The sequence below is a fragment of the Sus scrofa genome, chromosome 3 (genome assembly GCF_054392235.1).
Source record: "Sus scrofa isolate SSC_HxYL_T2T_F1_AM1 chromosome 3, Sscrofa_HxYL_maternal_Yorkshire_Landrace_v2.0, whole genome shotgun sequence".
Lineage (NCBI taxonomy): Eukaryota > Metazoa > Chordata > Mammalia > Artiodactyla > Suidae > Sus > Sus scrofa.
In genome coordinates this window covers 139,026,513-139,053,625 of record NC_139385.1, presented here as the reverse complement: position 1 = coordinate 139,053,625, position 27,113 = coordinate 139,026,513, and the positions used below count along the sequence as shown (strand labels likewise).

Genomic DNA, 27,113 nt, shown 5'->3' with positions numbered 1-27,113 from the left:
TATCCTCGACAATATCTTGAAAACAAATTTTTGAGGAAAACAAAAAAGTCAAAGTAATACAAGGTTTTCAAACTGTAAAACTGAAAACCAAGGAAAAGCGTAAAAGTACTTAACAGAATAAAACAATGACCTATTTACTGCTGGGCTATAAAGTGCTATTTTCTTCTAGAAGAAGTCTACAAATTAGCCAAGTAACAGTAAAAATATCCAGATAATCAAACATTAAGAAACTAGTTTGTGTTAAAAGATTATTTTTTTAACCAAACTGTTTAGGAATTTATATACCAAAATGCTAGTAATATTTTCTAAGATTTTCAAAAATGAGGAAAGAATACTTCTCCAAGATGGCTAGATGATTTTTAAATGCCTCTGAACTCAGCTACACCAAGACCAATAATCCTCTTTCTAAACAGGAGAGACCTCTCTGGCGACTTTCTTACAAACTTATCTAAAGATTGTCTTGTACACAGCATCATTCGGTCATTTCTAAATGCCTGCAAATGAAAATTTTCCTTCAGATTATTCAAGTTCCCCTTTCCTCTATCTTTTTTAAAGTCCAATCTTTATTATCACCATGATTTTCTAGTGTTTTCAATTCTTATAGACAAAAAAAATGAATTTCTGAACGATTTTCAAGCCAAATCTACAGTTACTGAATAATTATGTTCTCTTTTTTTAATCAACTAACAATCACCCCTACTGAAGACAGCTGTTATGCTTGTTTCTTATTTGAAATATATTTTTTAGTCTTACCATCAGGCGGCTCTCTGTCTACTAGCCCTTTAGGAAGCAACTCTTCATTATCCGCCTTTATATAACCACACACTTTTGGAGACTGCAAACGTGAAACATTCTTGATATCTTCAGACTTATAAACTAACACTCTTTTGTCTTTAGTATCATTAATTAGTCTCCAAAGTGGCTAAAATAGAAAACAAATATAACTGAGATGGAAAATATAAAAATTCCTAAATATTCAATTCTTACAACATCCTTTCCTTGTTTTCAGATAACATTTCCATGTTAAGTAAACACACGAATCATTTTATTAAAAATAAGTCATCTCAATTTTAATCAGAGTTTCTATGTTGGTAAGTAAATACATGGATTACTCACTCTTTGATTTTATCTGTACATGAAAAAAAAAAAGCAGTACATTGCACAAGTTTTGAAATCCTTTAGGAAATCCAGAAAAGAAAATGCATATCCTTTTCTGTTCATTCATTGAAAAATAGATATGTAGTGCCTACTGCATGCTGTCATTGATCTCGGTGAAGAATACACAGGACTAACAGTTAGACAATACAACATTCTTGGGGATTTTTGTTCTAATTTCGTCAATATCTTCTTGCCATCATAGGCTTTATGCACAGGAAGGAACACACATTTTCAGGAGAGAAACCTAAAAACTTGCAACAATATGCCTAAAACTTGCTGACATCAGAGTTGTTTCTTTAAAAAATTTACACTTACAATATTGTGAGGCCATGGTAAATCGGCACTAACACACCTGAACAATTACTCAACACAAAAGGATGTTTCTGTTTTTTAAAAAACAGTTCTTTTCTGTAAGGACACTAGACTCATCAGAACCAAGCACCTTGTACAAAAAAAAAAAAAAAAAAAAAAGTATGTGTATGTGTGTATATGTATCTCGGTATCATTGAGGAAATGAAAACCAAAACCTGAGGACACTCCTTCACATCCACTACAACGGCTATAAGCAAAAAGACACATAACAGGGAGCTTCTGTCCTGGCGCAGTGGAAAGGAATCCGACTAGGAACCACGAGGTCGAGGGTTTGATCCCTGGCCTTGCTCAGAGGGTTAACGATCTGACATTGCTGTGAGCTGGGGTGTAGGTCACAGATGCAGCTCCAATCCCATGTTGCTGTGGCTGTGGTGTAGGCCAGCAGCTATAGCTCTGATTCAACCCCTAGCCTGGGATCCTCCATATGCCATGGGTGCGGCCCTAAAAAGCAAAAAAAAAAAAAAAAAAAAGACATATACCAACAACTATTGGCAAGGATGTGGAGAAACTCTCACCTATTGCTAGTGAGAATATAATATGTGATGTAAAATGCAATAAATGTAAAATAGTTAGAATACAAAGTGCAGTCACTATGAAAGACAGCCTGGCAATTCCTCAAAAGTTAAAAACAGAATTACCATATGACCCAGAAACTCCATTCCCAGTACATGACATGCCCAAGAGCAATGGAAACAAAGGCTAATGCAAAGACTTGTTCACAAATGTTCACAGCAGCATTATCCATAACAGCCAAAAGTGGTGACAACACAAAATCCATCAATTGATGAATGAATAAAAAATGTGGTATACCCAAACAATGGAATATTATTTGGCAAAAAAAAAAAAAAAAAAAAAAAAAAAACTGGTGTACTTGACACATGCTATAATATGGGTGAACCTTGAGAACATTTCAAGTAGAAGCAGCCAGAAGCAAAAGACCACATGCTGTATGACTGCATTTATATGAAATCACCAAGCAAATATAAAGAAACAAAAAGACAAATATAAAGAGATAGAAAGCAGATTAGTGGTTTCATAGGGCTAGGAGGGTTGGAGGGGAAAACTGTAGTGGCCTTCTAAGTAATAAACCACTTTTTCAATTTTTTTTTTTTTTTTAAGAAAGCTTTTTTTCCTCAGGGCCGCACCTGCAACATACATAGGGGTTGAATCAGAGCTGCAGCTGCTGGCCTACGACGTCACAGCAACTTGGCATACAAGCCACATCTGCGACCTACACTACAGCTCAAGGCAATGCCAGATCTTAATCCACTGAGCAGGGCCAGGGATAAAATCCGAGTCCTCATGGATATTAGTTGGGTTTGTTACTGCTGGACTCTAACGGAAACTCACCCACTTTTTCAATTTTCAATTTTAATTTTAAATTTAAATTTTAAAAATTATTAATCTCATGCAAAAGTCTTTCAATAAATCTAATGAGTGTACAGCAAATATCTCACAGGGAAATATTAATGTTCATTTTTGTACTTAGTGAAACAGAGAGGTGGTATGGATGGAAACAGAATCTCTAATTTTCCCAAAGGGAAATATTTGGAAAAGTGAAGAATCTGAGCAAATTTAACTGGAATCCTAAATGCACACATTTTGGATTAAGAATTAAATTAAGGAGTTCCCGTCGTGGCGCAGTGGTTGACGAATCCGACTAGGAACCATGAGGTTGCGGGTTCGGTCCCTGCCCTTGCTTAGTGGGTTAACGATCCGGCGTTGCCGTGAGCTGTGGTGTAGGTTGCAGACGCGGCTCGGATCCCGCGTTGCTGTGGCTCTGGCGTAGGCAGGTGGCTACAGCTCTGATTCGACCCCTAGCCTGGGAACCTCCATATGCCGCGGGAGCGGCCCAAGAAATAGCAACAACAACAACAACAACAACAAAAAGACAAAAGACCAAAAAAAAAAAAAAACAAAAAACAAGAATTAAATTAACATGGAGCTCTTGTTATGGCTCCGCAGGTTAAGGACCCAACATTGTCTCCGTGAGGATGCAGGTTCAATCCCTGACCTCACTCAGGGGGTTAAAGATCCTTAAGTGCTGCCATAAGCCTCGGTTCAGATCTGGTGTTGCCGTGGCTGTGGTATAGGCCACAGCTGCAGCTCCAATTCAACCAGGGCCCAGGAACTTCCATATGCCACTGGTGTGGCTGTAAAAAGGAAAAATAAAAGAACAGACTATCCTAAGGAAATAAGCAAAGACATGCACTGTGACAAAAACAATGCTTGCATTCCCTACACGAATCTTTCCAAGCCCAGAGATTACCTTTCCCAGCCCCCCTTGCAGGCAGGTCAGACAAGAGTTCTAGAACATGAGTGGAAGTGACTGAGGCCACCTCCAAGCCTGGCCCTTCAAAATTCCCTGTGGGATTCTCCAGCCGGGTCCTTCTGTAGTAACCCCAGGGAACACGTGTCCCGACATCAAAGCTACAAGGTGGAGAACCAACCGACCCACACTGGCCTTGACAAGCAACCAATCAACCTGTGCTGGGGGCAGCTACTGAGCCAGGGGAGAGGTGATATAAGACCGAGGCACAGGAGTTCCCGTTGTGGCTCAGCAGAAACAAATGTAACTAGTATCCATGAGGATGCAGGTTCGTTCCCTGGCCTCACTCATTGGTTTGAGGATCCAGCATTGCTGTGAACTGTGGTGTAGGCCAGTGGCTCAGATCCGGTGTTGCTGTGGCTGTGGCATAGGCCAGCGGCTACAGCTCTGATTTAACCCCCAGACTGGGAACCTCCATATGCCACAGGTGTAGCCCTGAAGAGACAAAAAATAAAAAATAAAACCCCGGCACAACAGGCAGGATTTATTAAAAACCCTAATTTGGGAGTTCCCGTCGTGGCACAGTGGTTAACGAATCTGACTAGGAACCATGAGGTGGCGGGTTCAGTCCCTGGCCTTGCTCAGTGGGTTAATGATCCGGCGTTGCTGTGAGCTGTGGTGTAGGTTGGTCGAAGATGCGGCTGGGATCCCGCGTTGCTGTGGCTCTGGCGTAGGTCGGCAGCTATGGCTCCAATTTGACCCCTAGCCTGGGAACCTCCATATGCCGCAGGAGCGGCCCTAGAAAAGGCAAAAAAAAAACCAACCCTAATTTGGGGGAGCTCCCTGATCTAGCGCTTAGGACATGATGCTCTCGCCACTGTGAGGTTCAGTGCCTGGTGTGCTAAGTCGGATTCCACATCAAGCCACGGCACGCCATGGCAAAAGGAAAAAACCCACCTAATTTAGATCTTCATTTACTAACACGGAAAAGTGTTCATAATTACATAGTGATATGAAAAATGCTTGGGAGTTCCCGTTGTGGCGCAGTGGTTAACGAATCCGACTAGGAACCATGAGGTTGCGGGTTCGGTCCCTGCCCTTGCTCAGTGGGTTAACGATCCGGCGTTGCCGTGAGCTGTGGTGTAGGCTGCAGACGCGGCTCGGATCCCGCGTTGCTGTGGCTCTGGCGTAGGCCGGTGGCTACAGCTCCGATTCGACCCCTAGCCTGGGAACTTCCATATGCCGCGGGAGCGGCCCAAGAAATGGCAAAAAGACAAAAAAAAAAAAAAAAAAAAGAAAAATGCTTGAAGACAAACTGTACCTATCATATGGCCCTAATTTTATAGGAAAAAAGTTTGTATATAATGTATAGAAAAAAATCTGGAACGACATTCATCCAAACACTAATGGTAGTTTTATCTCCCAGTTAGTGGTAATCTAGTTTCTGAATTTTCCAGGGAGCATGTATTTTTAAAATAAATGTAGTTTTAAAAAATTGATTGAAGGAGTAATTTAAGACTTGGTTGATGTGCCTGTTCTAGAGCAAATGCTCATTTACTTGGTGCTCAATTTCTGCCTCTGGTCTGCTCGACTCCCCAAAACAGTGACATCAGAGCGTCTACCCAATAACAGACCAAGATACACTGCAAGGCCAGAGATGGACATCTCCTTCTTTTTTTTTTTTTTGGCTTTTTTTTAGGGCCACATCTGTGGCATGTGGAAGTTCCCAGGCTAGGGGTCGAATCGGAGCTACAGCTGCTGGCCTACACCACAGCTCACAGCAACGCCGGATCCCTAACCCATCAAGCGAGGCCAAGGACAGAACCCAAGTCCTCAAGGATACTAATCAGGTTTGCTACCGCTGCACCACAACAGGACCCCCCAAGATGGACATTTTTTCTTCACCATGATGGGTAGATAAATGACCAATGGCCACGCAGTGCAAACGTCATTACAAGTTACAGTACTCACAGCACTAGCACCCTGTCTTATCCCCAATCAGCACTCGAATATACTTGAAACTTTCATTTGGACCCACCCTAACTAGGGTTTTCCGGCAAGTGCTCTGTTTCAGTGATCTCATCACTACCCAGAGTGTTCTCATTTTCCTACTTCAACCCACAAATCCGTGCCAAATGCTCTGTCTTCTGGACTAGTAGCTGACACCTGGCAATGTGTCTCACACAAATGTGGCCAGTATGGTCTTGGTTTCTTTTGCTAGCATTTCTGTAGAATAGTGACCAGAGCCTCAGTTCCCTCTAGTTTCCTCTTTTAACTTCTCCAACTATGAACTATCCACTTTTCATTAATCTAGCACTTCCAGAAAACAGGCAAAGAAGAGTTCGCCTTCATCTTTGAAAATGTTTATACTTTTAGTAGGAATATTAGAGAAAGATAAAGAAAAAACGAGAGGAAGAAAGTTTTCTTTTCCTCTTATCTACCCCACATGTGACTTTCTCTCTAACAGTACTTAAAAATACAGAGTGCATACCAGGACAGCATCTTAAGATATGTAAAAAAAAAAAAACTTTTTTTTAACTCATCTATTTTCCTGGTTTAAAAAAAAAAAAAACCACTTTAAATACAAGGAGAAAAGAAGTAAACAAAATTAAAGACCTTCTTCTTCTTAATGAGAAAAGGCTTTCTAAAAATCAGAGAAATACACTCCTGTAAAAAAAAATTCACATGTAGATTTACCTCTATATTATATTCTGCCCCATCTGTGTTGATTCTTACTGTAATATCATCATCTCCTATGTGGGCGAGAACCCTAGAGTCAGGTTCACCTTAAGAGAAAAAAAAAGTCATCATTAAAAAACATTTAGGAGTTCCCGTCGTGGCGCAGTGGTTAACGAATCCAACTAGGAACCGTGAGGTTGCGGGTTCGATCCCTGCCCTTGCTCAGTGGGTTAACGATCCGGCGTTGCCGTGAGCTGTGGTGTAGGTTGCAGACGCGGCTCGGATCCCGCGTTGCTGTGGCTCTGGCGTAGGCCGGTGGCTACAGCTCCGACTCAACCCCTAGCCTGGGAACCTCCATATGCCGCGGGAGCGGCCCAAGAAATAGCAACAATAACAACAACAACAACAACAACAACAAAAAAGACAAAAAAAAAAGACCAAAAAAAAAAAAAAAAAAAAAAAAAAAAAAAAGAAAAAAAAAAAAACATTTAAATCAAAAAATAAACTGTATCCGACTGTTAACAAAAGTCAACCAGGCCCTTCAGGGAGCGGAGGGTCTCCAGGCTCCGCAGAGAGGTACCGCCACGAACCACAGGCCCAGAAACCAGGCGGGCTTGCTCACTCCTCAGGAGGAGCCTCAGCTCTAACCTGAACCAGCCTCTTTCCCTCAGACTTCTTGGGAGAATTGTCTAGAGTGTGCTAAAGAACAGAACAGTACAGCTCTCCTTCTGGGATAACTCGGCCTATTTGGGGGTAAGAACGAACGAAGGGGAGGTATGAGGTACGAGTTGGAATACACAGGTCTGGCTGTACTATTCGGGTAATTTAGTGCCCTTTCTTTTCTTTTTTTCTCTTTTTCCGCCGCAACCACGGCATAGGGAAGTTCCCAGGCCAGGGACTGAATCCCAGCCAGAGCTGCAACCTACACCACAGCTGCAGCAACTCCAGATCCTTAGCCCACTGTGCAGGGCTGGGGATCGAACCAGCACCTCCAAAGAAACAATCCGGATCATTAACCCACTGTGCCACAGCAGGAATTCCCATTTCTCTTTTTTCTTATGGCAGAAAAATTTCCAGAAGTAAACGGCAATTGCCTGATATAGTTTCTTAAATACATAATAGGATCACAGAGTCCATCATTTTGTCTCCTATCTTCCTTGTATACAATCTCATTAAGAGAAGCCTACCATCCTTCCCCAGAGACAAGAGGTTACTAAATTCATGATTTAAGAGGAAATCCATTTTAATATCAAAGTAGTCCATTAGTATGACATGCTGAATCATAGCCATTTCCTCCTGTTTGACTGTTTCTGCTTCCAGACCTAACAAAACTCAAATAAAAGGAGTTCCCGTCGTGGCGCAGTGGTTAACGAATCGGACTAGGAACCATGAGGTTGTGGGTTCGGTCCCTGCCCTTGCTCAGTGGGTTAATGATCCGGCGTTGCGGCGAGCTGTGGTGTAGGTCGCAGACGCGGCTCAGATCCCGCGTTGCTGTGGCTCTGGTGTAGGCCAGTGGCTACAGCTCCGATTCGACCCCTAGCCTGGGAACCTCCATATGCCGCGAAAGCGGCCCAAGAAAAATAGCAAAAAGACAAAAAAAAACAAAACAAAACAAAAAAAAAAAAAACCTCAAATAAAAGAGACAACCAACAGCACTTCTTCCGCACTCCTTTTCCCTCCCCTCAAAAAAGAACATGCAGTCGAGTTCAAGGTAGACAGACACCTAAGCCCCCAGACACAAGGGCAAACAAATAAGCTCCTACTCACCAACCACGTGTCCACTGAAGAAGTCCTGCCACTTGACGGGGTACTCACTTTCATCTTCCCCATCGACCACCACGACTTTGAAATTCTGGGAGAAGCGTTCAGTACTTGATGTCAGGTATAATTTAAAATGCCTAAAGGAAGAATGCAACATACTTCAAGCACATCAAATGGGGGGGGGCTAATTTTCATTTAGTAAAACCTCCTCAAAAAAGAACTTGACAGGAGAGTTGACATTAATGCAGACTATGCAGGTTATAACTACTATTTTACCAAAGTACTTAGAGGGTTATACCTCCAGTGAGGACAGACTAATTTCTTTAGCCGTAAGAACTTGGCAGACCAAAGAAACTAAAACTCAAAGAACTTAGACATTCACCTTTTCTGGAGACGCTGAAAAATTAGAAAACATAACTGGATAGTTTTAAAATTGAAGTCCTGCTTGTCTTAAAAACGAAAAAAAGGAGTTCCCGTGGTGGTGCAGTGGTTAACGAATCCGACTAGGAACCATGAGGTTGCGGGTTCGATCCCTGGCCTTGCTCAGTGGGTTTAGGATCCAGTGTTGCCCTGAGCTATAGTGTAGGTCGCAGACGAGGCTCGGATCCCAAGTTGCTGTGGCTCTGGCAGAGGCCGGCGGCTACAGCTCCGATTGGACCCCTGGCCTGGGAACCTCCATATGTCGTGGGTGTAGCCCTGGAAAAAGGCAAAAAAACCAAAAAAAAAAAAAAAAAAAAAAAAAAACATACACACACACACATGTAAGTAATATTCCATCCTGGTCTACCTCAGGAACTTGGATACAGCGCCCTGTGCTGCACAGCAGGACCTTGCTGTCTATCCATTCCAAATACAATGGTTTGTTATTTATTAACCCCAAACTCCCAGTCCATCCCACTCCCTTCCCACTCCTCCTTGGCAACCACTAAATCCATTCTCCAGGTGAAGACTGATACTACTGAATATAATTTACTGAACACCTAATCAGGGTTAGCTGCTCTTTATGCCGTCTCCACTTCACACAGTGAAGACTAAGGTTTGGAGGCCAATCAACATATACAAGGTGGGAGTTCCCGTGGTGGCCAGGTTCGACCCCCGGCCTCACTCAGTGGGCTAAGGCTCCGGTGTTGCCATGAGCTGTGATGTAGGTTGCAGACGTGGCTCGGATCTGACGGGGCTGTGGCTCTGGCCGGCATCTATAGCTCTGATTCGACCCCCAGCCTGGGAACTGCCACATGTTGCAGGTGAGGCCCTAAAAAGCAAAAAAAAAAAAAAAAAAACTACCTGGTACAAGTTCTCAAATATTACTAGATATATTTCCCATTAAATATTAAGATGAAAATTTAAATGACCGATTTCTCTGCTTCCTTACACAGAGAGAAGATAAGCAGATGCTGTTTAACATTTTCTATGCAACACAAGAGAAGCACGTCAGGCTATGGCAGTGTTTAACCCTAGAGTAAGGATTCTCAGCTACCTCAAACCTAACTTCAAAAGAAACCCAAAAACCAAACCCCGAGTTCTGATTTTAAAGGCTTCCCCTCTCTCTTCCTTTGCTCCTATTCATTTCCTGCTACTATATCTTCATTCCTTCACGAAGCTTACCAGCACAGCAGAAATAGCACTAGTTTTGGAGTCAGACTTCTGTTCAAATCCTTTATCTTCCACTTTCTTACTGAGTGACCCCGGGCACCTTACCTAACCTGAGCCTCAATTTGTTTTGCTTTGTTCTTTCGCCTTCAAAAAGGGAATAACAAAAACTTCTACGCAGAGTATGTGAGAAGTAGAGGTAACGTATGTAAAGTGCCTACTGAAGGAAATGATACAAAAGAAACACCTAGTAAATTAGAGCTACTACCACTATCACCACTCTGCTCGAATTTGCTATGTTTGGAAACTAGATATACCGCAACATTTTGACATAAAATCTAACAAAAAGAAATTATTCAAAAATAATCTAAGGATGATGGCAATGACCAGGAAAAATAAGAACAGCAACAGTAAAATTATCTGCATAAAATATCAGCTAACACATGTGATGATGGACTTAAGTTCCTTAAATATACTGAGCACTACAATTCAGTTACCAAAAGGATAAACCCAATAGAAAAATAGTAAATGGATACCAAAAGGCAGATAGACAAATAAAATAAGTGATTGATAAACACATGAAAAGATGGTCAATTCCGTACAAAATGAAAATCAAAACAACTATGAGGTACTATTCCCTTCCAAAAGAGTACGTTAAAGATCTTTAAAACCTTATAATGGCAGGGATAACAGGAAACAGGTAAGCTCATTCACTGCTGCAGAACAGACCGGTCTAATGTCTTCAGGAGGAAACGTGTCCATATCAATACACATGGAGAATGTGTACACCCTTAACCCAGTACAGAAATTCACCTTTTAGGACTGTATCCTAGAAAAACACCTAGACAAGATATATTTATAAAGCTATTCACTGGAGCACTGCTTGTCACAGTAAGAAAAAAAGCACTTTGATTAAACCATATCCATCTGTAGGGTACTAGTGAATAAATTTTTATAGTTTTAAGCAATAGAAATATTTATGAGGCTTTCAAAAATATTTATGAAGCTATGTGTGTGTATCTATGTTATCTTATATATATAGATCTATATGCAAAAAAACTGCATTAAAATCTTTTGAAAGTTGGGAGTTCCCGTTGTGGCTCAGCAGAAACGAACCTAATATCCATGAGGATGTGGGTGAGATTCCTGGCCCTGCTCAGTGGGTTAAGGATCCGGCATTGCCATGAGCTGTGGCCTAGGTCACAGATGAGGCTCGGATCTGGCGTTGCCGTGGCTGTGGTGTAGGCCAGCAATTACAGCTCCGATTCAACCCCTGGGAGCTACCATATGCCCCAGGTGTGGCCCCAAAAAGCAAAAAAAAAAAAAAAACTTGAAAGTTTATATAGGAAACTTGCTAGGTCTGGGAAGTGCAACAGAGTTAGAAGAAGTGAAAACTTTTCATAGCTCTATAATTTGCTTTTTTAAATTAGGTGCATATTCTATATACACACACACACTTTTTCTTTGGCTGCACCTGTGGCATATGGAAGCCCCCAGACCAGGGAGAAAACCCATGCAACAGCAGTGACCCAAACCACTGCGGTGACAATGCCTGAGGACCTTAACCCACTGCACCAAAAAAGAACTCCCAGTGTTTGTTTTTTGATATTAGTAAAGCTCCCTAAAAAGACTTTAGAAAGAGATCTGCAATTATCTAACAGATTTACATTTGCAAAACATAAAATACTCAGCAGAAACAAATCCGACTGGTATCCATGAGGACACAGGTTCAATCCCTGGCTTTGCTCAGTGGGTTAAGGATCCGGCCTTGCCCTGAGCTGTGGTGTAGGTCACAGACGTGGCTCAGATCCTGAGTAGCTGTGGCTACGGCACAGGCCAGTGGCTACAACTCTGATTTGACCCCTGGCCTGAGAACCTCCATATGCTTCTGGTGCAGCCCTAAAAAAGAAAAAAAAAAAAAAAAAAAAAACCCACAAAACATAAAATACTAAAATTACTGCCCATCTATCAATTTATGCTATGACAAATGAGCAACTTAATGGGAAAAGGGCACGGAATTCTAGACCCAGTTCACCACTAGGCTGTGCAAATCCTTTCTCTCTAAGCCTCACTGTCTTCATATATAAAATACAGTACCTCGTATAAGGTTGATAGCACTAAAGTAGGAAAATTTAAAGCATTATAATCATTCAATTAATCAAAATTGTTATAATTCCAAAACCACAAATATACCATCATTAATACCTTTGGAATACCTATTTACTTTTTAAAAATTGTCAGCAGTATGAACTTAAGAATAATCAATACACTATTTTAAGAATCATGTCAGATTCTAATTACATTCATTCAAATCTTTAAAATGTAATTTTCTAAGATTTCAGTAGATACTCCTATTTTTCCGTTTTTACCAAACCAAGTCCCCCACTGCGAACATTATTCTACGAATGATTCAAATTACCTGTTCAAGGCTGAAAAAGTTAGTAGTGTCTCTAGGTGTGTTGAGGCCTGCAGATCCCTTTTCCTTACGGAGTGCTGGCGAATGCTGGATAAAGAGAGGATGTCGTAGTCTGAGAGCAGAGAATCAAGCTTTTCTGAAATAAAGATAAAAAGGTTATTAATACCTAAATCAACTGTAATACCATTCACATGAGAATCAGATCACAGACTCTTCCTGATGTAATGCCCCTGGCATGACCTATGAAGGATTCTTACCACACAATCTAATCAAGCTCTAACTTCCAGTTTCCAAGACAAAAAGGGATTAGACGTTGCCAAATAACAACCTCAGGAAGTCATCAGCCACGCCCAGAATGTTCCATTCCTGCAAAACAAATGACCCAATTTCTCCAGGAAACAAATGGCAAGAGAAAAGAAGGAGGGGTGGAGACAGATGAGACTGAAGAGAACAGCAAGTGAGTTCCCGCCAGACACTACAGGCTCAGATCTGGCTGCTGTGCCTGTGGCACAGGCTGACAGCTCCGCTCCAACTGGAACTTCCATATGCCCTGGGTGTGGCCTTAAAAAGCAAAAAACAAAAACAAAACAAACAAAGAAAAGGTACAGCAAGCCAGCCAACGTGTAAGCCTTTTTGGATCCCAGGCCAAACAAATCAAGGTGGAAAAATATCTGTGACAATCAGGGGAATGTGAACGTGAGTCCATGGTCAAACTAGTTACTGATAAGAGTACCACAGTATGCAGTGAACTAGCTTCTAAATTCAAGGCATTTCTTTTCTTTTTTTTTCTTTCTTTTCTTTTTTTTTTTTGCTTTTTAGGGCCAAACCTGGGGCATATGGAGGTTCCCAGGCTAGGGGTCAAATCAGAACTACAGCTGCCGGCCTACGTCACAGCCACAGCTACATGGGATCTGAGCCTCATCTGAGACCTACACCACAGCTCATGGCAACACCGGATCCCTTAATCCACTGAGAGAGGCCAGGGATCGAACCCTCATCCTCATGGATCCTAGTCAGGTTCGCTGAGCCATGACAGGAACTCCTAAATTCAAGGCATTTCTGTTTAGAATTTTTCTTTTTTTTTATTTCGTTCTGTTTAGAATTTCTAAGATCAAAGTTGCCAATCTGATCTGCCCACTGCCTATCTGGACTGTACCAATTCTGTATCAGCTGATACATAATAACAAATAGCAATAAATGTATCTATAGCCTGGGCAAACCAAAACTGAGCAAGCAACCCTTTTAGAGAAATATCACATACTCCAAATGAGCAAAAAAGTAGTGCTGTCCCTACCACTGCTGCCCTCAGCAGACACCACAGAATATTTAATCCACTGGACACCAGGAAGTAGAAGTGGTAAGAACCAACTAATCCCTAGAAAAAAAATAAACATTTAACAGACTGACCTGGCATCCAAGAAAAGCAAAGATGCACTTCCCCAAAGACAGAACAAGCACAAATGAGTTTCTATTTTGCACAGAGTAAGAATAAACACTATAGAGTATATGCTACCCCATAAGTCACTTGTTATCAACAGCAACAGTGCTGTCTCTCCCACAATCAAGAGGATTTGGGGAAGACAATTTTGGTGACTTAAGTCTATACAAAAACTGCCTAAAAATACAATGAGCTGATGCTTTCCTTTTCTCTCAACAAATATCACTGCAGAAGCAATGGTATTCAAAATCATTCCACCGGACTTGGAATGTCCTCAAAATAGAACAGTAGGAGCTTAAAATATAAGTATCCTGCTACTGTGGTTAAACAGGCTCACAAAACCTTTTTTTTTTTTTTTTTTTGGTCTTTTTAGGGCCACACCCACAGCATACAGAGGTTCCCAGGCGAGGGGTCTAATGGGAGCTGTTGCTGCCGGCCTACACCACAGCCACAGCAACGACAGATCCAAGCTGCGTCTGTGAACTCCACCACAGCGCAAGGCAATGCGGGATCCTTAACCCACTGAGCGAGGCCAGGGATCAGACCTGCAACCTAGTGGGATTCGCTTCCGCTGTGCCACGACAGAAACTCCCACAAAACCATTTTTAAAAGAAAGAATCCACACAATACTTTTCTCCTTCAATTTTCCCTCAGTGATGCTCAGTAAGTTCTGTATCAATTCATTCATTCACTGCTCTGTGTTAGTCACTGGTCTAAGTACTGAGACAAAGCACTCCATAGGGCAAAGTCCTTGACCAAAGCAGCACGCATCTCATGTAGGAGAGACACACAATGCATAAGAAGATACACATCAGTCCTGCGGACATGAAAACAGGCCAGCAGAGGCAGGCAGTGCGAAGGGCCAATTTACACAGAGTGGTCAAAGAAGGAAAAATGCCTCCCTGTCACATCATATTCGAGCAAACCTGAAGAAATCATGGGGAAGGCACACTGCTATCTGCTTAAAGGAAATCTGTCTCTGCCCCGCCCCCACCCAGGGCAGCACCCTCGCATGTGGAGGTTCCCAGGCTAGGGGTTGAATCGGAGCTTCAGATGCCGGCCTACACCACAGCCACGCCGGATCCAAGCGCATCTGCGACCTACACCACAGCTCATGGCAACGCCAGATCCTTAACCCACTGATCGAGGGCAGGAATCGAACCTGCGTCCTCACAGATGCTAGCCAGATTTGTTTCCACTGAGCCAGACGGGAACTCTGCGATTAAAGGAAACTTAATCAAAGTTCATTCAAGGCTCTACTTCAAGATAAAAATGAAAATGGTAGCAAATTTCACACTTACTATCACCCATTTTCTGTTAAGGAAAATTTCCTTTAATTTTAATTCAAAGGAAAGCTGTTTCAGAAGGCAACAATCTCTTTTATCCCAATGGACGGTTGGTTACTAGTGACCTGGCCTTGCAAATTATAATGCTTAGAGGCACCAATGAAAAATCTTCAAGAAGCTTTCCATTTATTGAACATTTTGAGTGTTTTGTTTTCTCCAAGACACAAGACTGGGTGTTTTATGTCACCTCCACGAACATCCTTGGTCTTATCACCATTTTACAGATGAAGAAACAGACCCTGGGAGAGTAACATCACAAAGCCAATGTGGCACAGTACTAGGATTTGAACTTGGGCCGGTTTGGCTGAAAACCCCAAAACTGATGTTGACTTTTGAAACTGCTTAAAAATAGCCTAGCTCTTCCTGGACCCTCTACTTCGTGGCCTTCTACTTTTTGACATGTCAATCAAACATGACCTTGCCTCCCTCTGAATTCTGAAGCTGTTTACACCTTCTGGCATCTCTGAGTTATATTTGTCTTATCTCACAAAGAGGTTGTAAAATGGCCAAAAGTAAGCTTCGTTTTAAAAACCAGTCTTACCTCACAACACCCAGCACAGAACCCTGCACAAAACAGCACACAAATTCTCAATGTTGAGATGCTGATACAATCCTGGAGCTCTTCAACTTCCGAGATACAGGTTGGTACACGGACTCAGTTTCATTCAAGATCATAATCACTCCTACTGACTGAGAAACTTAACCTCAATACTGTAGTTTCATTGTCAATGACACACGTCAGCTGTCTTCAGAGGGTGACTGCCCACAACCAGCATCATCAGCATCCCCTGTGAACTTTCTCCTCTCAGTCCCTCCACGATCAGAAATTCCCTGGGTTTAACTTGGCTTCCAGGTGATGCTGATGGGAACTCAAGTCTGAAAACCACTGAACTGAGCTAAAATAAGGAACTGGCTCAACGTGAAGAAAAAGGCTGTGCACAAAGATGTTTGCTGCTCAGCCTTGCATTAATTTTAAGAACAAAAAGTGGAAACAAAGTAAATTAATACCTAGGAGACATAAGTTGTAGCACTTCCAAATGACAAAAAACAAAAACAAACCAAAAAACCCCTGCAATCATTTAAAACACTATTTAACAAAAGGTTTTCAGAACATGAGAAAATACTTTAATGTTATATTAAATACACAAAGGTAGATTTAAAAAACTATTCATACTACATGATCCTAACTATGTATTTAAAAATAGGCCTAGAAAAAAAAAAGAGCAAGGTTATCTTTAGGTATTTTTCTATAATAAATACTTAAAAGTGGCTTGCTAAAGCACTTTAAAATACTGAATGTTTCAATGGTAACTTACCCTCTTTTAATAACTAGCTTTCTCAAACTGGTCATCCTGGAGAGATTACACACAAAATGCCTTCTCCTTGTCCAACAATCTGAGCTCCTGCTCTTGCAAGTGACCTCTCAGATGCTCGGTATTTCACTGCCCTGTACTTCCAAAATTCCAACCATTGGTAATCCAATTTTCTATAGCTTTTTCAACAGAACTTTTTTCGTATATGGATATTTCCCCCATATCCATGTACGAAAAAAACTCAAAAAAACTTTAAGAATAAACCACTTAACTTCTTACGGTAGAGTTTATGACAGTTAATACTAGACAATGCTACAAAACCCATGTTTCTTATTAGCTCAGGGCAAGGTCATATTCTCTTTGTTTAGCAACTCCCAATGGCTGCCCAACACTCTAGAATGAGACCACTCTCCTTGCTTTCTACAAGCTGCTCCAGCCATCTCCCTAAACAAATGAACTTTTCCTCATCTCACCTGGCCAAAAACACAAATTAGAAAACGGACGTGGCGTTCCAGTCATGGTAGAGCGGAAAGGAATCTGACTAGCATCCAGGAGGATGCAGGTTCGATCCCTGGCCTCGCTCAGTGAATTGAGGATCTGGTGTTGCCATGAGCTGTGGTGCAGGTCGCAGCCGAGGTTTGGATCCTACGTTGCTGTGGTGTAGGCCGACAGCTGCAGCTCTGATTTGACCCGTAGCCTGGGAACTTCCATATGCCACAGGTGGGGACCAAAAAAAAAAATAATAATAATACAGAAGTCCCTGTGGTGTCCCAGTGGTAACAAATCCAACGAGTATCCATGACATTGCGGGTTTGATCCCTGGCCCAGACCAGTGGGATAAGGATCCAGCATTGCTGTGAGCTGTGCTGTAGGTCGACAGCTGCAGTTATGAGTCAACCCCTAGCCTGGAAACTTCCATATATGTTGCTGGTGTGGCCCTAAAAAAAGAAACAAAGAAATACATGGAGTTCCCCTTGTGGCTCAGCGGTAACGAACCCAACTGGTACCCATGAGGATGCGGGTTTGATCCCTGGCCTCGCTCAGTGAATTAATAAAGATCCTGTGTTGCCGTGTAGGTCACAGTCGCAGCTGGGATCTGGCGCTGCTTTGGCTGTGGTGTAGGCCAGCAGCTGGAGCTCCCATTCTACCCCTAGACTGGGAACCTCCATAGGCCACAGGTGCAGCGAAAGAAAAGAAGAAAGAAAAGAAAGTACAGAATATAATACACTCAAAAGAATGAAAGTAACTCAGGGAGGCAGGAGGGCACAAGAGCACAGAGACTGTGAAAAGGTGTGAGGCTGGAGAGGCAGGCAGAGGTCTGGTCATAAAGGGCCAGGGAACTAAATTCAGGATTCTGGACTTTGGACAGTAGCCACAGCTATAAATTAGGGATTTCATCACGACTGTGAAACTAAGCCCCACCTCAAGCTGAGTTCCCCTGCCAAATTTATGATGAACCACTCCATCCAAAACTTACTCTTTCTTGTCCTGCTCCTATTGCCTCAGGACAGAAGAGGATCAAAGAAAAGGGGGGACTGAAACAGAGGGCCCTGCGGCGCGCTCCTGGCATGAAAGCCTGTGTCCCCTGCTTCTCGCTTGGAGAAAAAAGCTTTCGTCTCCTAGGTCCTCCCTGAGTTCCAAGGAGCAGATTCAAGCAATTACTGATGCGAGCAGTGAGGAAAGGCAGAAACGAAGGAAAAGCAGTCAAGAGACAAGAGTTCAGGGATAAACAGTCCTAGCTCCTCCCCCAGGGATGCACAGAACAACGGGACACAATCTTCGAGCTGCCCCACAGGAACTAAGACCCCCACCCCCAGGTGGAGGAGAGTGACTACACGCTGACCACAAGCAGGCGGCCCCCGGACTGGCTGGACCCAGGAGGTTGATGTTGACTCCGACACCACCCTGTTTCCTTACCACCAATCAACGGGAGGAGAGTCACCCCAAATGCTGCTTTAAAAACCTTACACCCGGGAGTTCCCTTCGTGGCTCAGCAGCAGCCAACCCGACTAGGATCCATGAGGATGCAGGTTCATTCCCTGGCCTCCCACAGTGGGTTGGGGATCCGGTGTTGCTGTGAGCTGTTGTGTAGGTTGGAAACGTGGTTCAGATCCTGCATTGCTGTGGCTGTGGTGTAGGCCGTCAGTTGTAGCTCTGACTCAACCCCCAGTCCGGGAACTTCCTTATGCCGCAGGTGTGGCCCTAAAAAGCAAAAAAAAAAAAAGCAAAACACAAAAAGCCCAAAAAACAAAAAACATCTTACACCCTGGCCAGCCAGGAAGATGGATCCGAGACAGGCCTATATCGCCCATCTTCTCCACCTGCAGTCTCCCAATCAATAAACCTTTCTCTGTTCCCAACTCAGACATCAACGTGGGTTCGACAACAAAGGCAGAATGCAGAGCGGGCTAGAGGAGACAAAAGCAGCATCTGGGACATGAGCTAGTAGGCTGCAGAGCAATCCAGGCGGAGATCCCTAAAAGACACCCAAGTTTCTGGCCTGGATACCTGGGTAGACAGTGGTATCAAATCGCCTGAGATAAAAACAAACAACAACAACAAAAAATACCCCCAACTAGGAGCAGGTCTGGGAGCGGGATTTGTTAAAAGAGAAAAACCACAGGCTCACTTTTGCTGAAGCACCTGATACCAAACCTAGGTTTAATACCTAACCCAAGTGTAGTTTCCACCTTCATCAGAAAAGTAGTCTTGGAGTTCCCGTCATGGCGCAGTGGTTAACGAATCCGACTAGGAACCATGAGGTTGCGGGTTCGGTCCCTGCCCTTGCTCAGTGGGTGAAGGATCCGGCGTTGCTGTGAGCTGTGGTGTAGGTTGCAGATGCGGCTCGGATCCCGCGTTGCTGTGGCTCTGGCGTAGGCCGGTGGCTACGGCTCCGATTCGACCCCTAGCCTGGGAACCTCCATATGCCGCGGGAGCGGCCCAAGAAATAGCAGCAACAACAACAACAACAACAACAAAAGACAAAAAAGACAAAAAGACCAAAAAAAAAAAAGAAAAGTAGTCTTAACCCATCAGTTTGGAACTGTCTGGTCAGCACCAATGAGGTCATCAGCCACATGGGGCTCCCCCATCCCCTGGGGAAGAAGAGGTCTTCCATAGGACAAAACCCTTCCTTCCCGGTTCCCTTGGCCCCAGAAAGACGATGGCCTGGCCCAAAACAATCCTTCCCTCTCTTTGCTGATGGCTCCCTTGCCCCGCCCCTTCTTCCCATAAAAACGTTCCATTTGGTTCCCTCGGAGGGCCTTTCTAGCTGCTAGATGGGAAGCTGCCCAATTCATAAATTGCCCGATAATGCTGATTAGGTTTTCAAATTTACTTGGTTAAAAATTTTTTTTATAACAGGTTGCTATAAAGGGCCCGGTGGGTACTAGAAGATTCTGAAGTTCTATACTCTGTTCCTTACCTACAGTTTGCAATCCTTCATTTACATAGAACTTTTTTGCATTAAGTCATCATATCTTTGCAGTTACATCACTGATAAATCATACAGTGATTTTAGGCAGGAAAAAGGTAAATCTGTTATTCTAGGATTTTTAAAATCAACATCAGTGGTATCAAGCAACTGATACTTTATTCCTTCTTTATGTTCTCAAAGAATAAATAGAAAGTTGGACCTTCAGGCCTGCAGCAAACCAGCTTTTGGATATAGATATGGAGTTGCCTATAGACTCGATAAACCTTCCGCTTCACCCTTCTCTCGTACCTCAACTGTCCTGTCTCCAGGATAAGCTTTTATGGCCACTGCCTTGGGTACAACGACATAAAGGATACCCTTATTTCATTCATTAAGCCCAGAGTCAAGTTTTTAAGAGAAAACTGATTTTTTTTGGTCTTTTTAGGGCCACACCTGTGGCATACGCAAGTTCCCAGGCTAGGGGTTGAATCAGAGCCATAGCCATCAGCTACCACAGCAACGCCAAGATCCAAGCCGCACCTGTGACCTACACCGAAACTTGGGGCAACGGCGGATCCTTAACCCACTGAGCAGAGTCCAGGGATCTAACCTGCATCCTCGTGGATACTAGGCAGGTTCTTAACCCAGTGAGCCACAATGGGAACTCTAAGATAAAACTGATTTTTAAATAATGAAGTGTTGTATGAGAAGAGTCTGGGAACGTCTGGGAACTTTTCACTTAATTTCTCTTATTTTTGCAATAAATTGCATCTTCCTGGAATACCACTCGCAAGTGTCTCATGCCAAACCCCTGAATCCCTATGGCGCTCTGCTCACTCTCCACGCCTCTACTTGCAGAGTACAAAGAGTTCCCCCAAAACTGCTGTCAGAAGTGGAAAAGATAAAGCCACAGCTGCTATCAAGTGTTTATTCTGCTTGTGCAGAAGACACCTGAGACTTGTCTGCTCTTCAACACTCCCCAAAATACACAGGACAAGGGAGAGACCTGGCCAGGTCATTCTGCAACATGACCCTGAGGCGTGGGTGACTTCCTCTTTGGGACCAAGGAAGAGATGAGAAAAAGAGAACAGTGCTGTCAGCTAGGCAGCGGACCCCAGAGCCTGGGAACCAATGGCTTACTTTATGGGTTTATACCAGTTAGGGAGGCTGGAGGATGAGCCGCCTCAAATAATTCCTCATCGAGAGCACTTCACCTAGGCTGGGACTAATCCTGGGCCACGACTCTCAACCAAACCAGTCACATGGAAACAGGAGCCAAAATGAAAGCGAGCACAGCCCAAGGGACCCTCTGAAGACCCATAAGGCTCTGTAGCTGAAATGGATGTAAATTCAGGTTAAGCAATGAGATTACTTCCACAATTTCTAGCCCTGCTGCCTATTCCTAGGTTAAACCTTGTCTCCTACACACAGGCTTCCAATCAAACAGAGAAGTAATTCTGGCCGTGTTATGTCTGAAGTGCCTGTGAACACTGAGCTGGAAAGACAGAACACGTCTAGGTCAGAGATGCATATCCAGTGGTCATCAGAACAGTCAAATGGTAAGTGAAACCATGGAGGCAGATGCCTTGTCGGAGCCAACAACTCTTATTAAAGGGGAAACAAAGGAGGGGTGTGGGGAGGAAGAGCGCCGACTCCTGCGTTCCTTTTAGGATACATGGAAAAGCACTTCATTCACTCCCTGCCTCAGTGAGGCCTTTTCCCATCCCTCCCGCCCGCATGATCTTTCTCTCCCCTCATATTATACTTCCCACTGAAACCACTATCTCTCACAAACGCAAAATGGAGAAGGATCCAAAATTCAACCACACTTGGCCTTGAAGGACACCTACACTTAATGTTCTGGAAAACCCCGTGAAAGCCAAATGGAATTCTCCAGTTTCCCCACCAGGGCTGTCTGCGTAACTCTTATCTTCATTCTATTCTAGAAATACAGTTTATCTCTTTGACTAGCACAAAGCAGAGTTAGGGAGGTCCCGTCGTGGCGCAGCAGAAATGAATCCAACTAGGAACCATGAGGTGTCGGGTTCGATCCCTGGCCTCGCTCAGTGGGTCAAGGATCCAGCATTGCCGTGGGCTGTGGTCAAGGATCCAGCATTGCCGTGGGCTGTGGTGGAGGTGGGAGACGCAGCTCAGATCTGGCGTTGCTGTGGCTGTGATGTAGGCCAGCGGCTACAGCTCCGACTCAACCTTTAGCCTGGGAACCTCCATATGCCTCGGGTGCGGCCCTAAAAAGGACAAAAGACAAAAAAAAAAAAAAAAAGCAGAGTTACATTAAATTTCTCTTAAAGCAGTTAGGGTGTGTGTTTCAGTTTCAAGGGAATGCAGTCAGTAAGCAAAATTACCATCAAAAGAGGAAGTCAGATGTCAAAATCTTGAGAGAAATGATGCCGTCAATATGAGAAACAGGCCCTGCACTGGGGAGACGCCCCACCCCATATACTTTTGCATTTCAGAATATATGTTTCAGATCCCGACTTCCATCCCTCATCTGTGACCTATATTTTTTCCTTCCACCCACTACATCCTCTTATTAAGAGTAACACAAAGAGAAAACTCTTTTGAAATCAAAGGGAGACTTATATACCCCAGCTGCAACTTCAAGATATCATCATGAGTAAGCTCACATGACTCATAACTTTCCTAAATTATGCAATTCATAACAGCTCAGCTGAAATCATCTCGGTGACCTACGGTGTCCTCCAAAAGCCAGGACTCTGTTACACATTTTTGTCCTTCGGAAAATGTCGTATCCCTAATTGATATTTAGCACTGCGTTTATGGTAACACTCATGGATAAGTAGGCTAATAAACAACCATGCCCTATAAGTATGAAATTATTCATTAGCCTTGACCAATTCAATCTAAATGGTAGGGTTACCGTAAGAAACAAAAAAAGTCACTCTTCAAAAAAGAAAAAATACCCACAAGGCATACATTTGTCACTAACTGTATGAACTTGACAACTCACCATGCCTTTCTAAGACACATCTTTCCGCCTCCTTCATTTAATAAAAACGAGACACAGGAGTTCCTGTCATGGCGCAGTGGTTAACGAATCCGACTAGGAACCATAAGGTTGCGGGTTCGATCCCTGGCCCTGCTCAGTGGGTTAACGATCTGGCGTTGCCGTGAGCTGTGGTGTAGGTTGCAGACATGGCTCGGATCCCGAGTTGCTGTGGCTCTGGCGTAGGCCGGTGGCTACAGCTCCGATTCAACCCCTAGCCTGGGAACCTCCATATGCCACAGGAGCGGCCCAAGAAATAGCAAAAAAAAGACAAAAAAAAAAAAAAGAGAGACACAATCTCCACGGTTCATTTCAATTCTAACAGTTGCTAAGTGCCTCTATCGAGAGTGTCCTTATTTCGAGTCTGGGCTCATCACCTCCTTCCCCAGTTAGGTCAACCCCGCTTGATGATAACATGGTAACTCCCACAATGTGTTCTATCACTCACCTTCATATTGTTCTAGAATTGCCTGTTCATATATCTCTATCCCACCATGCCAAAAGGTTTTTTTTTGTGTGTGTGTGTGTGTGTGTGTGGCTGCACCCAAAGCATGTGGAAGTTCCCGGGCCAGAAATCAAACCCGCACTGCACTTGTCTGATCTTCATATTTCCAATAACACTTGCATACAGTACGTGTTCTTCAAACATCTACACCATGCATTTTTCTGGCACCAGTGGTCCGCACTTTGCAAATAAAAACACATGATAAAAATAGAAAAATCCCTTACGATCTGTGAATGCTGCTGAGAATTAATCTAAAAGTGAGGATTTCTTCTTTGCGATTCCTAGGATTCATGCTACTTATTTCTCCACTACTGAACATGAGAATAAAAGTGAAACAGCTGTGTTAGAGTGGTAAAAATATAACTTTAATACCTCGAAATACATGTTAGCTTACTTATTTATTTATTGCTTTTTAGGGCTGCACTAGTGGCATATTGTTCCCAGGCCAGGGATTGAACTGGAGCTGTAGCTGCCAGCCTACGCCACAGCCATGGCAATGTGGGATCCAAGCCTCAACTTCAACCTACACCACAGCTCACAGCAATGCCGGATCCTTAACCCACTGAGCGAGGCCAGGGATCAAACCTGCAACCTCATGGATCCTTGTCAAGATTTGCTTGTGGAGTTCCCGTCATGGCGCAGTGGTTAACGAATCCGACTAGGAACCATGAGGTTGCGGATTCAATCCCTGCCTTTGCTCAGTGGGTTAATGATCCGGCGTTGCCGTGAGCTGTGGTGTAGGTTGCAGATGTGGCTCGGATCCCGTGTTGCTGTGGCTCTGGCAGAGGCCGGTGGCTACAGCTCCGATTCGACCCCTAGCCTGGGAACTTCCATATGCTGCGGGAGAAGCCCAAGAAATAGCAAAAAGACCAAAAAAAAAAAAAAAAGATTTGCTTCTGCTGGGCCACGACAGTAACTCCATGTTTGTTCATTTTATTAACATTTATCCTTATCACATGGCTCTTACCCTATTCCTCCATCCTGACCATCCCTAACTCCCCATTTTTTTCAATTTGTACTAACGTATCACATCTCAGCACTTCCTACCAGGTTCTCCCCAGTCTGTCATTAGACTAATCACCTGTAATCCATTTCAATTTAAGGTGACTGACAAAGCAGTTGTTCAGGTGAGAGCGTAGCCATCATTAACACCCTCAGTCAATTATAAGGAAGTTCCGGGTAAAATAATGCAAGTTTTATTAGCCATAAAGAAAATCCACACGGTGTCTCCATCTGCCCGATACTATACATGCAATCACGGTAGGGTTTGGGGACCAAAACCACCATGAAAATTCACTGAGGCTCTAACTTCTCACACTGGGAAAATATACTGGTTCATACTTTATTACCAGTTAATTAAACTCTCTCACATGCCAAGTTTTTTTTAACTGATAAAGAACCCAATCACTACACCTTGACACAAATTAACTGCCAGCAATTTACACATCTCTTAATGTTAGTCCATCCTTAATCCAAGCTCTTTAGAAAATCTAAATCACCTACTTTCTAGGCTCAATCAAATTGGTGATTCCTGATAATCTGTTTAAAATGGCAAGGCAGGCATTCACAGCAGCAGCATTACCAGTTGGCCCGGTAAATTTAAGCGCCCCCACCCCAGCACCTCCAATAAGCTCCAATTTAAATAACTAAATACACGCTTATGGCGTTCGCAAAATGAAACTCTTGAGCTACCAGTCACTGCCTTCCAACCAGATTACTAAGTACCCCCTACAGCAGAAAATCGAGTTCGCTCCTTTTAGAGCCAGGAAGAGCTGCGGAGCTTCCTCTCCTCCTCCAGAATCCCGCCTTTGGTAGGAACACAATATAGGTTTGTTCCTCAGAAGGGCAGGGATCTGGACCGCATCCTCCTCTCCAAACGCGAGCCACCATCACTCCCCGCCTCACCTCTTCCCAAACACAGACTCAGGGGACAGACCCCTCCCAGGCCCCGAGTCCCCCTCGGAGGCCCCCTCCAGGATCCCTCCCCCGTTCAGGGAGACGAGCCCATCTCCCTTCTTTCCCTGAAGTCCGAGAGCCACACCCCCTTCCCACGCTGAAAACCTCGGGACGCACACAGCCGTCCACACCCCGCCCCCAAACACCTGACAAATCCCGCTTCCCTGCTCTTTCCCGAAAGCTGCGCTCCCCAAGCACCCGGTGCCGGCCCAAGCCAACTCCCAGGGTCTTTACCGAGTCGCTGAGGGGAGCCGAAGCCCGGCTCGTCCGGCGGTCGCGGCGCCAGCACGATAGGAACCAAGCTGGTCAGGAAGAGCGCACACTGCCTCATGTTCCCGGCCCGGCAACCGGCTCCACCTCTCCGAGCAGCCTTCGCCTGACTGGGGCTCAGGACGCTGCTCACATTGGGGGACAACGGGATCCGCCTGGCCTGTCCCCTCAAGCCTCTCACTCCTCCCGCGCCGCCTACCGGAAGACTCTGGAGCCTGACTCTAGGCCCCCCGGAAGCGCAGGCAGCGGAGCAGGGCCTGGCTCAGCCCGCTTCCGCCCGCCGCCAACGCCCGCCCCGCCCACCGCCGGAAGCCGGGCGCCGCGCGGCATGCCGGGAGGGCCTCGCTCGCCCCGCCCCGCGCAGGCGCGCTGCCATCTCACCGCCCCTCTGCCCGCCCCCTTCAGCCCCGCGAGGGCTCCATGAGCTGCCCGCGGCGTCCTGACTCGACCCCGTGGAGCCTCGCCTCTGTCCCCGGGTGACCGCCGCGAGGGAGGCGGGAGCTCGCGAGTAGGCCCTCAGAGGTGCGTCCAGCCGCCTCCGACGTCTCGGTCCCACCGACATCTGGTTAGGATCCCTGTTACCCTTTTTGCGAAACGAGCTGTTGAAACCGCCTGGAGCCCTGAGCGGACGAGGGGGAGCCTGGCGGGGCGTGCTCCTGGTTACGACCCAACGACGAAGTGTCCGCGACGAAAGACGGGCTCCTGGGAGCCCGAGGCCTCGCGTCCGCGCGCTGCTTCTGCCAGCCCAGCAGCCCAGATGCAAATGGGGTGCAACTTGGTTTGGGCGTCGGACCCCATGGGCGTATTAAGCCTCCCTCTGTCGTTGTAACGAAAAAGGCTTTGCAGAGGGAAATAAACAAGCGCTTCCTTAATGCACATTTTCCCGTGGCCCTGCTGTACGTAGAGTCTGCAAGTATTTCAGAAACTATATCTTAGGCCTAACGCCTCATCTACCCGTACAGGGTCTTGAATCGTCCAGCCAACTTCTTGAAATTCAGTACTGTGTTTGGGCACTTCAGCTTTGATTGGAAATTTGCCAAGGAAGTTTGGGCGGGAGGGTTGGTTGGTTTTTTTGCTTTTTAGGGCCGCACTAGCGGCATATGGAGGGTCCCAGGCTATAGGTCAAATCTGAACCACAGCCGCCTGACCACAGCCACAGCCACGCAGGATCCCAGACGCCTCTGTGGCCTGCACCACAGCTCGGCGCAACGCCGGATCCTTAACCCACTGAGCGAGGCCAGGGATCGAACCGCAACCTCATGGGTGCTAATCAGATTCCTTTACGCTTTCCAATCCTTTGCGTAATTTTAGCTCTGGTGTAGTGGAATGTACTGAGTAAAACATTCTAATAACGTTGAAAGGGAGTTGCTATTCTGGTTCAACTAAAGTTGATACAAGTAGAACATAACACATTTTCCACTTGGGAGTGAATGGGGACAGCCTTCCCCCGATTATGAAATGGTAAATTGTTAGGAGTAAATTATTGGTCCTGCCTGGTAAAGTTTCAAGACTACTCCTGATAAAATACTCAAACTGTGGTTTAAACTTAGGTTCACTGTGGTATGCCTTGGTAAAATCGCAACATCTTTCCCAGCCGTTA

The 27,113-nt window shown here is 44.6% G+C and overlaps 1 protein-coding gene across 3 annotated transcripts in view; it reads right to left on the bottom strand.

The window, feature by feature from the left end:
- Window positions 1-25,606, bottom strand: part of ADAM17 (ADAM metallopeptidase domain 17) — a 58,656-nt gene extending 33,050 nt beyond the window's left edge. The window contains exons 1-6 of one of the 3 annotated variants that reach the window (XM_021085853.2): window positions 25,193-25,219; window positions 12,503-12,611; window positions 12,249-12,381; window positions 8,246-8,376; window positions 6,497-6,585; window positions 754-922 (exon numbers count right to left, since the gene is read on the bottom strand). Coding sequence is in view for 1 of the 3 variants with exons in the window: in NM_001099926.1 (NP_001093396.1) it covers window positions 754-922; window positions 6,497-6,585; window positions 8,246-8,376; window positions 12,249-12,381; window positions 25,478-25,574 (619 nt within the window). In the remaining 2 variants the exon portion in view is untranslated. 3 annotated transcript variants of the gene reach the window in all.
- Between the last annotated feature and the right edge of the window lie 1,507 nt (window positions 25,607-27,113).